The sequence below is a fragment of the Cloeon dipterum genome, chromosome 2 (assembly GCF_949628265.1).
Source record: "Cloeon dipterum chromosome 2, ieCloDipt1.1, whole genome shotgun sequence".
NCBI lineage: Eukaryota > Metazoa > Arthropoda > Insecta > Ephemeroptera > Baetidae > Cloeon > Cloeon dipterum.
The window spans coordinates 8,230,734-8,241,724 of NC_088787.1; the positions used below are offsets into that span (position 1 = coordinate 8,230,734).

Below are 10,991 nucleotides of genomic sequence, written 5' to 3' on the forward strand. Positions count from 1 at the left end.
CAATTTTTAAATTTAAGAATTATTAATCGTATTAAATTAAAACCGTGAATTCTTTTAATAAAATGATCAGGGCTGAGGATTCAAGTTATTTTCTGTTATCTATAGTAAAATCATGATCTCCTGAAGTGTCAATATCCATATTTTAGTTGCCACATCTCACAATTAAATATATTTTTAATGAAAATAAATATTCCTAATGTGTTTCAGAGCTGTTGTGTACTGCTCTGACTGCACAAAGAAGGACAAGGAGGGCATCCCCGAAGCCAGTCCTGAGGGTCCCTTTGAAATCCGCAAAATGCAGGCCGGCGACATTCAGCTGGAGAATCACAAGCTGAAGCTGCTCTTCGACGGCAGGACAGGCTTTTTGCGAGCCATTACCAAGAAAGGCACTGGCCGCACGACGCAATGCGCCATCCAGTTCGCGGCGTACCCCTCGGCGCAGTTCCACAGCGGCGCTTACCTCTTCATGCCCGACCCCAATTCGAGGGAGCCGGAAAAGGAGGTCCTGCAGGACGACAGCCAGGAGATTGTCATCATGTCTGGACCCATTTCATCCGAGGTCGTAGTTAGGTACGCTTAAAAAATGCTAAAAAAAATTATTTTTATTTAATTATTTTAATTTTTCGATAAATAGTATTATATTTTATTTTTATGACTTGTGTTGTGTTAAAAATTGCTAATTATTGTCAATATGTTTTTTGTTTAATTATGTCCCACTCTTGTACAGTAAGTTAATCGAAGGATTTAAAAAAAGATCGGTTAAAATAAATGATAAAAATTTTATACTAAACAAATACTCAGATATTAAAAACAAATTGAAAAAAACTCTAACGTTCCTCAGGTATGGTAAGCTGCTGACAATCGTGGTCAGGGTGTTCCACGCCACTGGGCCCCTGAGTGAAGGAATTTCAATCGATACCCTCATAGACTTTGACTCGCCGCCCAAGAACCGAGAGACGGAGCTCTTTATGCGGCTTGTGACCGATATCAGCAACGGACAGGGCCCCGATGGCTCCGTTCCTGAGTTCTACACCGACCTCAACGGCTTCCAGATGCAGAAGCGGGTCAAGGTCGAGCGAATCGGAATTGAGGGCAACTATTTCCCGGTCACTTCCATGACATATATTCAGGTTAGTCTACTCTCAAACCACTATTTATCTTAAAAAAATGATTGGTGGAAATATATTTTAAATTATTTGTTGTTAAATTAAACTAATCGTATTTTTTCCCAAAATTCTGCCTTTTTTGGCGCGAAATGTGACCTTTTTTGGGTTCTATTCGAAAAAATGCGAAAAAAAACTAGTGGTACATTTCTGTTCATAGCAAAATTGGTGAGCCCTTCTCCTAATTTACAAATTTATTTTAAATTTTTTCCTTTTTTTAAATAACAATATTTTTTTAATTCCAGGATGGCGGGCGCAGGCTGAGTCTTCTGATGGGCCACGCGATGGGCGCCGCGAGCTGGCAGCCAGGTTGGCTGGAGGTGATGCTGGAGCGGCGGACGCTGTACGACGACTCCCGGGGCATGGGCGAGGGCGTAGTGGACAACAAACGGACGACGACGCGGCTGTGGCTGCTGCTGGAGGAGCTGGGCGCGGCTTCGGGCTCAGAGGCCGAAGGATTCTCGCGGCCGAGCCTCTTCGCGCACCACATGAGCAACGCGCTGCTCTACCCGTCCACGCTGTTCGTGGTGGAGGGCGGCGAGCAGGCCGGCGAGCTGCGGCGCCGCGTGGCGCTGCTGTCGCGGCCCCTGCCGTGCGACACGCACCTGCTCAACCTGCGCACGCTCGCCGACCCGGTGTACGCGCAGTTCCCGGCCGCGTCGGCGCTGCTGCTGCTGCAGCGCCAGGGCCACTCGTGCCGCGTCGCCTCCCACGTGCCACAGTGCGGCCTCTCGGCCGACGGCCACGGCCGCCTCCACCCCGGCACCGCGTTCGCCGAGCTGCAGCTGCGTTCGGTGCGGGAGACGTCGCTCACCGGGCTGCACCCGGGACGCCGGCTGCCCGCGCTCGACCACCTCGCGGTCCGCCCCATGCAGATCACGGCGGCAAACGTGACCTTCTCCACCCTGTGATAGCGAGACGAACGCGTCCACCGCAGGGCTGGCCGAGTGAACAGCCGCTGCACAAAATTTTTCCTCTTTTTTCCAAAGAATCGGTATTCTTTATTCTAAAATTTGTAATTTAAGTTGAAAAAATCGGAGCGAGAGGTCATTAACCATAAGTTCAGATAATGTAAGATTTTTTATTGTATTTTAAAAAGCAATAGATCATTTCCCAATGAGCCCTTTAATGTTTATTTTAATAGTTACATTTTTTACTTACATCTTTCGATAAACAGAGCCGTACAAATTTTAATTTTCCTCTCAAAGGTTTCCATGAATTCTGGGAGAAATGAAGTAATTTGAAAACTTTAAAAAATATTTCAATTTTAGGTTTTGTCTCATTGAAGTTTTATAGCTAATTTAGAATTTTTCTTGAAAGAAAATATAATAATCAGACAAAATTAATTGGAGCGTATTTCATTCAATGCTTGTTTTGCTTATTTTGGCGTTAAATGTCCATTATTTCACCATTCAGATATTTCCAATTTTGATTTAAAAAAATTAGACAAGGCTTTGCCACAAACACAAAGTACACAGACCGACAAGATTAAGTCTTGGTCTGAACTAAAAAAGAGGGGTTTGGAAAATTTAAATTAGATTTTTTCGACCAAAATTTGTTTAATAAGAATTAAGCAGTTATTTAGTAACGAACAGTTATTGGTCAAATTTATCAAATATAAAATGCAGAATAATTTTTGCTTAAAGGAAGCCAAATTCTTCTTTTAACCTTTTCAAGATTAAAAAATTTTAACGACAGCTAAGTGTTTATAATTATTTACAAATATTTTGGAACAATGTATTTGAAGATCAATTAAAAATTAAAATTTTATGCCACGCGTCTTAGCTTTTTGCTATTTTTTACAGAGTATAAGCAACTTAATTGAGACATAAATTCTCAAATTTAAAAATACTAATTTTATTTATTGTTATTAAATCTCTATTTTCCGCATTTTAACCACTGTAGAACCGACAGCAAATGTCTCAAGTTTTTTAGGTTTTTACCGCTATTGGTTCATCTGAATTTGTCTTTCAGCATGTCAAATTAAATTTGTACGCCAGCACTTGGAAGCACCCCCAAAACTCTGGCGAATCGACAAAATATTGATTTATTTTAAAATGAAACTAAATTGTTTTTGTGATTAATCAGAGCGCACCAAATCTCTCAACTAAAAATCTCATTTGGTTTCTGGACCTCGCAACTCTGATTTTCTTCGATCATCAATAAATCTACATTATATTAATTTCAGTTAAAAGCTATGTTATTTTTAAAAAAAAGGCAACTGTTAAATTTCCTGCACGACCACGCTAAGCAGTATCGTCCAGAATAATTTCTCCCGTGAAGTGAGTCTCAGCCAAAATTTGAGCCGCAGAGATTCGCAGCCCTGTGAGGCCGCCCGTGTGATAACTATTGTGTTTCTCAATGTGCGTGTGCGTCCCGTAGAAGCTGCAGTAATCGACTGAGCCAGAGACAAAAAGGTGCAGGGCCTTCCCTCTCCTCTCTGAAACTATATTCGAGCGGTTATAAAAAAAATCATAGGCGCCTGGCCGGAGAATGGGGCCAAACGCCTGTTGCACCAACTGCTTTTTAATGTATAAAAATACAATTTTAACCGAAGTTTGTGTTTGCTGTCAAACGGAAAGGTGTTGCTGCGGTACAAAAGGAGGCTGTTAATTCTTATTTTGCATTTACACACGCCTTTTGATTTTTTACAAACTATAAAACATTTTTTACGCAACGGCCTCTGGAAATTTGTACTCGCGGTCACGTTTCCGTGAATGATCGGTGACTTTTGCACGTCAATTAAAGTTGTGGAATCAATTTCAACGCGAAGCACTTGCAGAAGAAGTGAGAATAGACCCTCAACAATGCTTTTCGCTGCTCGAGGGACCGATTGTTGCTCTCTAGCTGATGAGATATAAATGTGCGTTGTTATTTGGATCTGCTATTTATATACACACACGGTAAATAGAGACCGTCTCTTTTTTTATTTTACGTTTTTCAAGTTAGACTGAACGATTATGTGCTCCTATTTGCATCGACTCCTTTCAAACAACTGTGTGCTCAAAATCAGCCCCAAAATTACCTGTTATTTTGTGTAATGAGAGAATAATATATAAAGAAGCCAATCTGGAAGGAGCAAATTAGCCCGTATCATAAATATTATGCGTTTAGAATATAATTTTATGTGCATCGCAAGGTACCAGAGATTTGTATAGATCCAAGACCTTTTTAATAAAAATGGCAGAAATAATTATGTAAATAACAGGCGTTTTAATTCACGTTTTAAAATCTTTACTTGGTTCGACACAACAGCACACTCTGCTGAATATATTTCCTCATAAAACTGGACACCAATTTTGCTTGATTAAGAGATTCTACAAAATTAGCCCAGAATTACTTTGCGTTTTGAACGTGAACACATAATATATCATTGGATTCCTTCGGGCTACATAGACGCAACGCTATATTTATTTCCTCTCTTCGATATCATGCAGGGGGAGGGGTTCAGGTCGGTGCTCTTCTTCCTTCCTGAAGCCGAAAACTGTCCTGTAGAAAAGTGCGGCCACCGCTGAACCGGCAGTAGGGGCAACCCAGTAGAGCTGAAAGGAAAAAGATAAAAAAATAAGCCAAATTAACCAATAAATTATATTGATTTGGGTTTATTTTTTAAAAAATTTATATTACGTCTTGAGAGAAAATCCGATCAATGTTTTGTAGAATGAAAAAACCTAACATTTTCATTCAGAATTTTTTTTTATAAAGCAGACCACATCAGTCCTTAAGTTGTATGTTTCTACTTCTTGTTGACAGAGAGAGAGCTCTTATAAAAATAAAAAATAAACCGACCGACTTCTCGTCCCCAGTCAGGTGTTTGAAGGACGAAGAGGTTGAAATAAAAAACGTCTCTCTATTATATGTCTGAGATTATTTGTTGGAACAAGATCAACTTCATCTTGTATGTTGCCAAAAGTTAGAATGGGCCTGTGTAGCTGAAACTTTGATCAGATATACGATTATTTTAATTTAGACTCTTTCAACTCGAGTCGTCACATGTGCGAGGAATCCTATTGTTAGAGCCGAGAGAACAATTAAATGACGTATCGATTGTATCTTTCTTTCTCGGTCAGCAGCGTCAAATTCGTTCCTTCACTTTTGTTCATTTTGTCAGATCCGTGTTCTCGGTCATTTGAATGGGTTTTTGTTATCCATTCAGCAATATTTTATGAGGTATTTTTTGCCAAAAAATTAGAAAATATTTTTACCCAGTGGTCGTCCCAGTAGTTGTTCCAGAACGCGGGTCCCAAAGACCTCGCCGGGTTCATGCTGGCACTGCTGCGGTGTCCCTTTAATAAATTTTAATTATGCATAATAATTCATTAAAAATATTTCTGGCTCTGACGTACAATGACGATGACGAGACCGGCGATGGCGGTACCGATTTGCAGGGGCACAGTCTGGTGATCGGCGTTCTTGTCTAAAATGGCACAAACGAGCAACATTAGCAGGGCGGTGGCGAAGAACTCGGCCATGAAAGCGTGCGCCAGGGTCATGGCAGGGTTTGGCGCACTCACGCAGAAACCGGTGGAGCCGCCGTCCGCTTCCAGAATAGCGTAAGGGGTCATCGCCTAAAATTACCAATAAATTAATTGATTTAAAATTTATTTTCTTGATCTTTACATTAAATTTTTCTGTTTTAAAAAGGGTTTTGAGTAAAAATAAAAAATAAACTGGCCGTCTACTGTTCATTTCCAAATTTTGCGTACTTTTTTCGCAGTTATTTGAAATTTTATTTCTCCTGATGTAAATATTTAGCTAATATTTTGTTTTTCTGAAAACCAAATCGTTTATCAGCCAACCACGGTATAGACAAACAATAAATATTTGTTCATCTGAAAAAAATACAATGTTTTTTAGAGTTTCTGCCGCGATTACTTGAGCCTATTTAGGTTTCCAGCACGTCAAATGAATTATTTTTTATTTTCAAAGCACCATGGAAGAATTGATTATGAAAAATCAGTGCAAAAGTACCCAAAAACTGTAATGAAACGGTGGTGGCTATAAATTTAATTCAATAGAAGCGAATATAATTTTAAAAAAAATCAACCATAGTACAAAATTTTTCTTTAAGAAACTCTTACAATTAGAGCTTTCATTGTTGGAAAATTACAGCGATCATTGCAGTCAGAATCATTTAATCCTGTCCACCTTAACACAAACACTTCAGTAAAAATGTCACTTCTTGTTCAATGATTAATACGAGTTTGATTGACATTTTCTAAATTAATCTCGACCGCAACTAAGATAACTTTGCGTCTTTGCAATCACTGCTTGGAGCAATAATGAGCGCAATTGTATTCTCCTTGCCGACGCATTATTCAGATCACAGAATGGACGAGAATAAACCTTGTGGCTTAGAGATAATCTGGCCGAGATTTGCGATTAGTAGCATATCGATGACGACGGGAAAACAGATCTCACCTTGAGCATTCCATAGCCGGCGATTCCTCCGCAGATCTGAGCTGGGATGTAGACGAGCAGCATCTTTGGCGAAATTACCTGCAGCACAGCCACCCCTACGCTAATTGCGGGGTTGATGTGGGCACCGCTGATGTGACCAATCACCTTAAAATTTTTAAATTATGGTCAGAATTTTGAAAAACATTGGAGGCTAAAATAGAGAGCAATTATATTTATTAAAAAATAAAATTCAATCGGATGCGTGACACTAAAGATAACGCACTTGTAGGAATCTAGGGCTTAAAATAAATTCCTCTGATGATAAGCAGCAGTGGCAGTCAATGGAAAGGAAATCTAATTCATGAGTCATTATTATAATTCAATTGATCAGTCTCATTAAAAAAATTAAATTGAAGAGATGGTTTTTATCTACTTAAAATAGGAATTAATGAACCCATATATTTATGTTTTTTAATTATTGCCAAAGAATAATAAAATAAAATAAATTTAGTTGACAAGATGCTAAGTCCCTTTTATTATTTCAATTTATGCCTGTTGTTTAAATTTGTTTAGTAAAGATGGTAGTATATTTCGACAGGTTGTGACGTCACTGATAACGCTCGCGATTCTGCCAATTGTCCTCTGCCCCTCTCTCCGCACGTTTCGATATTATTATCATGTTTGTCTCATTTCAAAATTATTTTTTCATAGAGATGATAAAAAATGACAATTTCCTCATTCCATGCAATTAAAGAACTCAACAAATTAAATATTGATCAAGATATCGTGAGAAGAAATTTAAAAAAAATGGGTTTTATGGTCACCGCTGTAAATTCGTCAATTTAAATTTTGTTACAACCTTTTTTAAGAAATAAAACAGTTCTGAAACGGAAAGGTACAGTGGCTTACAGAGAGTTTCATAGAGAGAATAAAAATAAAAGACTCACGAGGACAATGCAGGCAATGATGAGGCCAAAGCCGAGGGCTGCGTGGAAGATGGTCCAGGACTCCTTGGAGAGGGCCTGTGTGCAGGTGGCGCAGCCGAAACCCACCAAGAAAGCGGTGCCGATGAATTCGGCCGCGGCTATTCTGATCGTCTTTATCCGGTCCATTTTATCCGGGGTCTCTGAAAAGAATAGATTATTCCATGATTGATAACAGAGTCTTCTTGTGCATTGCAAGTAAAATGACCCACTTTACAAGTCGAATTTTACCGCTGAATCCCTATTTCTAATCTAGGCTGATAAGATTAAATTAATTTGAAAAGTAAAATGGCTTGTAATTAGAAAAAACTTCTTATCAAAGTGAATTATTTTTAATTTATGTGCGTCTAGAAAACGGAAGTTGTGCAACACTCGTTGATAACAAAAGCGTGCGCCTAGTGAGAGAGTGAGTGAGCATAGTAAAAGATAACAATAAATTTACCCAGGCTAAATTTACAGTCCTTAAACGTTGACAAATGGAATAAACGTGTTGCGTATAGTAAAGCACAATCTCCCGTCAGAAAAAAAGGATTTCGTGTGTGCCTATCTAAACCTCGACGCCGAGTTTATTTATAGTAAACAAGGTAGTCTGTTTTTATAAAAATAAATCCAGGACGTGCAATTTGTTTTCCACATAAACTGACCAGAAATGAGCAACACGGGGCTTCTTTAATTAAAAAAAACAAGTCTAATTGAAACAAGAACATTTCGTGAAATTGAGAAATTTAATGCAATTGTAGTGTCTTGCACAATTTTAAATAACAAGGTGAAATCAACGTGCAATTGGTAAAAATTGTAAATTACTTAAGTGCTTGTTTCCGTTACCTGTCTTTTTCTCTGGCTGCTTAATTGTTTTTTCGACTGGTTCTTGCCGCGAATAGAATGTAATTGAGATGGTGCGGCCGGCGGTGTCTCCTGCCACTAATTTGTTATCTGAGGGGCGAGCGTGGAAAAATCAAAGTGGACAAACAGCCGAGAGCCAACGCAAATATTATAGAAGCTGCCGGGAAAACAGACAGCGCATAGTTTTCCAGCCACGCAGGCCTGATTGAAACCAAATAATCTGTTGTAATAGGCCGAGGAATAATAGAGTCGCGGCGTCGGAGGGGCAATGATAAAAAAATCAAATCTTATCGACGAATTTGTCCGAGTCCGCCAGCCAAGTAGAAGGGGCAGAATATATGTGTGTTGTTTATCGGAACAAATCAAAGTTTAAAAATCAAACCTCGACACGGTGACAGAAGTTACAAAGGGAGCTATTAATTTTTTTTTATCTCAAAGGACTCTTGACATTGTTTTTCAAACGCGAAGTAATATAATGCAATTTGGACGAGTCGTCGATAAAGCATCGAGTTATTTAGGTTATTTTGAGTGGCTATTTTCATGTCTTGCAAAAGAGAACTCATCTCGTTATTTTGTGAGCGCGAAAATCCTCCCCATCTGTTCTGCGTTTGAAATTCATTTCTCGCGAATGTGGCAAGGATCCAGAAAATATTGCCCCAACGTGAATTTTCTCGTTCGCCACGCAGGCAGTGAAACAGAATTTTCATTTTGATAACCTTTTGACTCAAAGATTTATTACATCTCTTTCGTACGCGGCTCCAAAGATAAGAGTTTGTACTTGAAATTTCATGTCAAGTCGCTAACTTGCAACACTGAGATTGGGATTTTTTTCTTTCTTTTCAAGCAGGATGCCGCGTGGATCCTGCGTGTTGCGAGAATCATCCGATATATTTTTTCTATTCTTAAGTGGGAACACGCTTATTTTTGGTTTAGAGCCACGGGCGAAAACAATTGATTATTTAAATATAGACAAGACATCATCCGTTCTGTCCTAGATTCACTCCTTTTTTTAAAAAATCAGGTTGACCTCATTAATGAATGGGTCTCTCATTTTAAGGCCGTGTTTTTTGTTAGTTTTGATTAAAGAGAAAATATTTTCTTATTGTTATTGTGTTTTGAAAAATATTTTATCTCCTACGTGATTCAAAATATTACAAAAAGTGTGGGAAATTTACTCACAGACACGTAAATTTAAAATTCCGTAAGAAATAAACAAAAAGCACGATGTAAAATATAGTTTCTGAAAATGAGATTTTATATTGATGAAATGTTCTCAGGATAATGAAGAGAACGATTGAAATAAATGCTGATATAAAATGAATAAAAATACACAGCGGAGATTTTAATTTCAAGAATTTCAACAATGAATCTGCAATCTAGTTTCAAATTTCTTTCAGATATATGTTAATTTAGTATCAAGGTCGGCAATATTCAAATAGTGAAACAAGTGAAAATTATCGAGGGCTATTATTTAAACGAAATTTGATTTAGGAATTAAAAAATTACCAACTAACGAAGTTTAGGGATTAATTTTTGTTAAATTTCCGATATTATTTTAAATCCAAAATGCATATATGATTTTTTTATTTAATCTTAAAACGATGTTTCAGTTTTTTAAGTAATTTGCAGGTACTTGACCGTCAAGTATGTCATTTACTGACGTTACCGAAAAAAATGTTAGCGATTTCATTCGCATACTATAAACGAGGCTATTAATGCGGCCTGTTAGATCATGTACTCTGAGTACTCTAATCAATATTTAAATAATGATAAAGACAGACGCGTGGACTTTCAATCACTATATTTGCTCTTAATATTCGTAAAAAATAAGCTGTGAAATCTATTTATTGTTTCTTACCTTTTTCCAACATTTCGGAAAAGCTTGCAATTGTAATTATAAATCTAAAAATAAAAATCCCGTTTATAAATTAAAACACATACCTTTTCAGTGTGGGAGGTGTAAAGAAGTGCACACCGCTGCTGCACTTATGGTTCTAAGGCCAACGTGCGTGTGTTCCTGTCGTTGCAGCGGCGTTGTCGCTGGTCACCTGCCAGAGCGGCGGGCGGTGGCGCAAACGGCGACGACTCGAGTGGAATTTAATTCGCTGCTTGCTTTAACTCCCAGCCTCCCGACTTCTTACGCTACGACGATTAAACGCGGCAGCCCGCCGCGTGGTCCGTCCACGAGTGAATGAGAGCAAATAATGCACATTTCGACCCAATTCGTGCGAACGGGGTGGAATCGATTCGGAATAAAACAGGGGATGATTACGTTTGCACCGCTGCGCGGCGGCTTCTCATTTTTATTCCTAAGGTCGACCGCGCAAGGTCTGCATTTACAAAATTAACAAAACGGACACATTTGTTTGAATTCCTCGTCACGCGCGCGTCTCGACTATATAGCAACAGCAAAGGGAGCTTTTTTAGATTTTGCTGTTTATTATTGATAAAAAAATTATTTTCACAGCACGAGAAAGGGATGGTTTGGGTTTTTTCATGAGAAGCGTTTGGCTAAATGGAAATTGGAGCAAACACTTCAGTTATACGTAGCTTGGAATTTTTTAAAGGCCGTGAAGTCATCTCGGCTGATACCATTTTGATA

At 38.6% G+C, this 10,991-nt stretch overlaps 2 protein-coding genes across 3 annotated transcripts in view; one reads left to right on the forward strand and one right to left on the reverse strand.

Moving 5' to 3' along the window:
* The window catches only part of alpha-Man-IIb (alpha-Mannosidase class II b), a 26,778-nt gene extending 22,410 nt beyond the window's left edge, over positions 1 to 4,368 (forward strand). The window contains exons 9-11 of the mRNA XM_065481076.1: positions 208 to 570; positions 842 to 1,130; positions 1,409 to 4,368. Coding sequence (XP_065337148.1) covers positions 208 to 570; positions 842 to 1,130; positions 1,409 to 2,074 — 1,318 coding nt within the window. The 3' untranslated portion in view covers positions 2,075 to 4,368. The remainder of the gene's footprint in view (positions 1 to 207; positions 571 to 841; positions 1,131 to 1,408) is intronic.
* LOC135937825 (aquaporin-like) lies at positions 4,354 to 10,490 on the reverse strand. 2 transcript variants are annotated; one of them, XM_065481082.1, is made up of 7 exons: positions 10,331 to 10,485; positions 8,372 to 8,479; positions 7,511 to 7,689; positions 6,585 to 6,728; positions 5,510 to 5,731; positions 5,369 to 5,449; positions 4,354 to 4,705 (listed from the first exon to the last, which is right to left on the reverse strand). In XM_065481082.1, the coding sequence occupies exons 3-7, from the start codon at positions 7,673 to 7,675 to the stop codon at positions 4,574 to 4,576; spliced, it is 744 nt and encodes a 247-aa protein (XP_065337154.1). In that variant the 5' UTR covers positions 7,676 to 7,689; positions 8,372 to 8,479; positions 10,331 to 10,485; the 3' UTR covers positions 4,354 to 4,573. The 2 variants fall into 2 exon arrangements, with proteins under 2 accessions (XP_065337154.1, XP_065337155.1); XM_065481083.1 differs by lacking the exon at positions 8,372 to 8,479 and having other exon boundaries at positions 10,331 to 10,490.
* Positions 10,491 to 10,991: the final 501 nt, after the last annotated feature.

Bases quoted from the DNA above. Each gene is read 5' to 3' on its own strand.
- LOC135937825 (XM_065481083.1), bottom strand. From the start codon at position 7,675: ATGGACCGGATAAAGACGATCAGAATAGCCGCGGCCGAATTCATCGGC. The intron at 5,732-6,584 runs GTGAGATCTGTT...TGGTAATTTTAG, and splicing joins CCGGCTATGGAATGCTCAAG to GCGATGACCCCTTACGCTAT. The intron at 5,450-5,509 runs GTACGTCAGAGC...AATTTATTAAAG, and splicing joins CCGGTCTCGTCATCGTCATT to GGACACCGCAGCAGTGCCAG.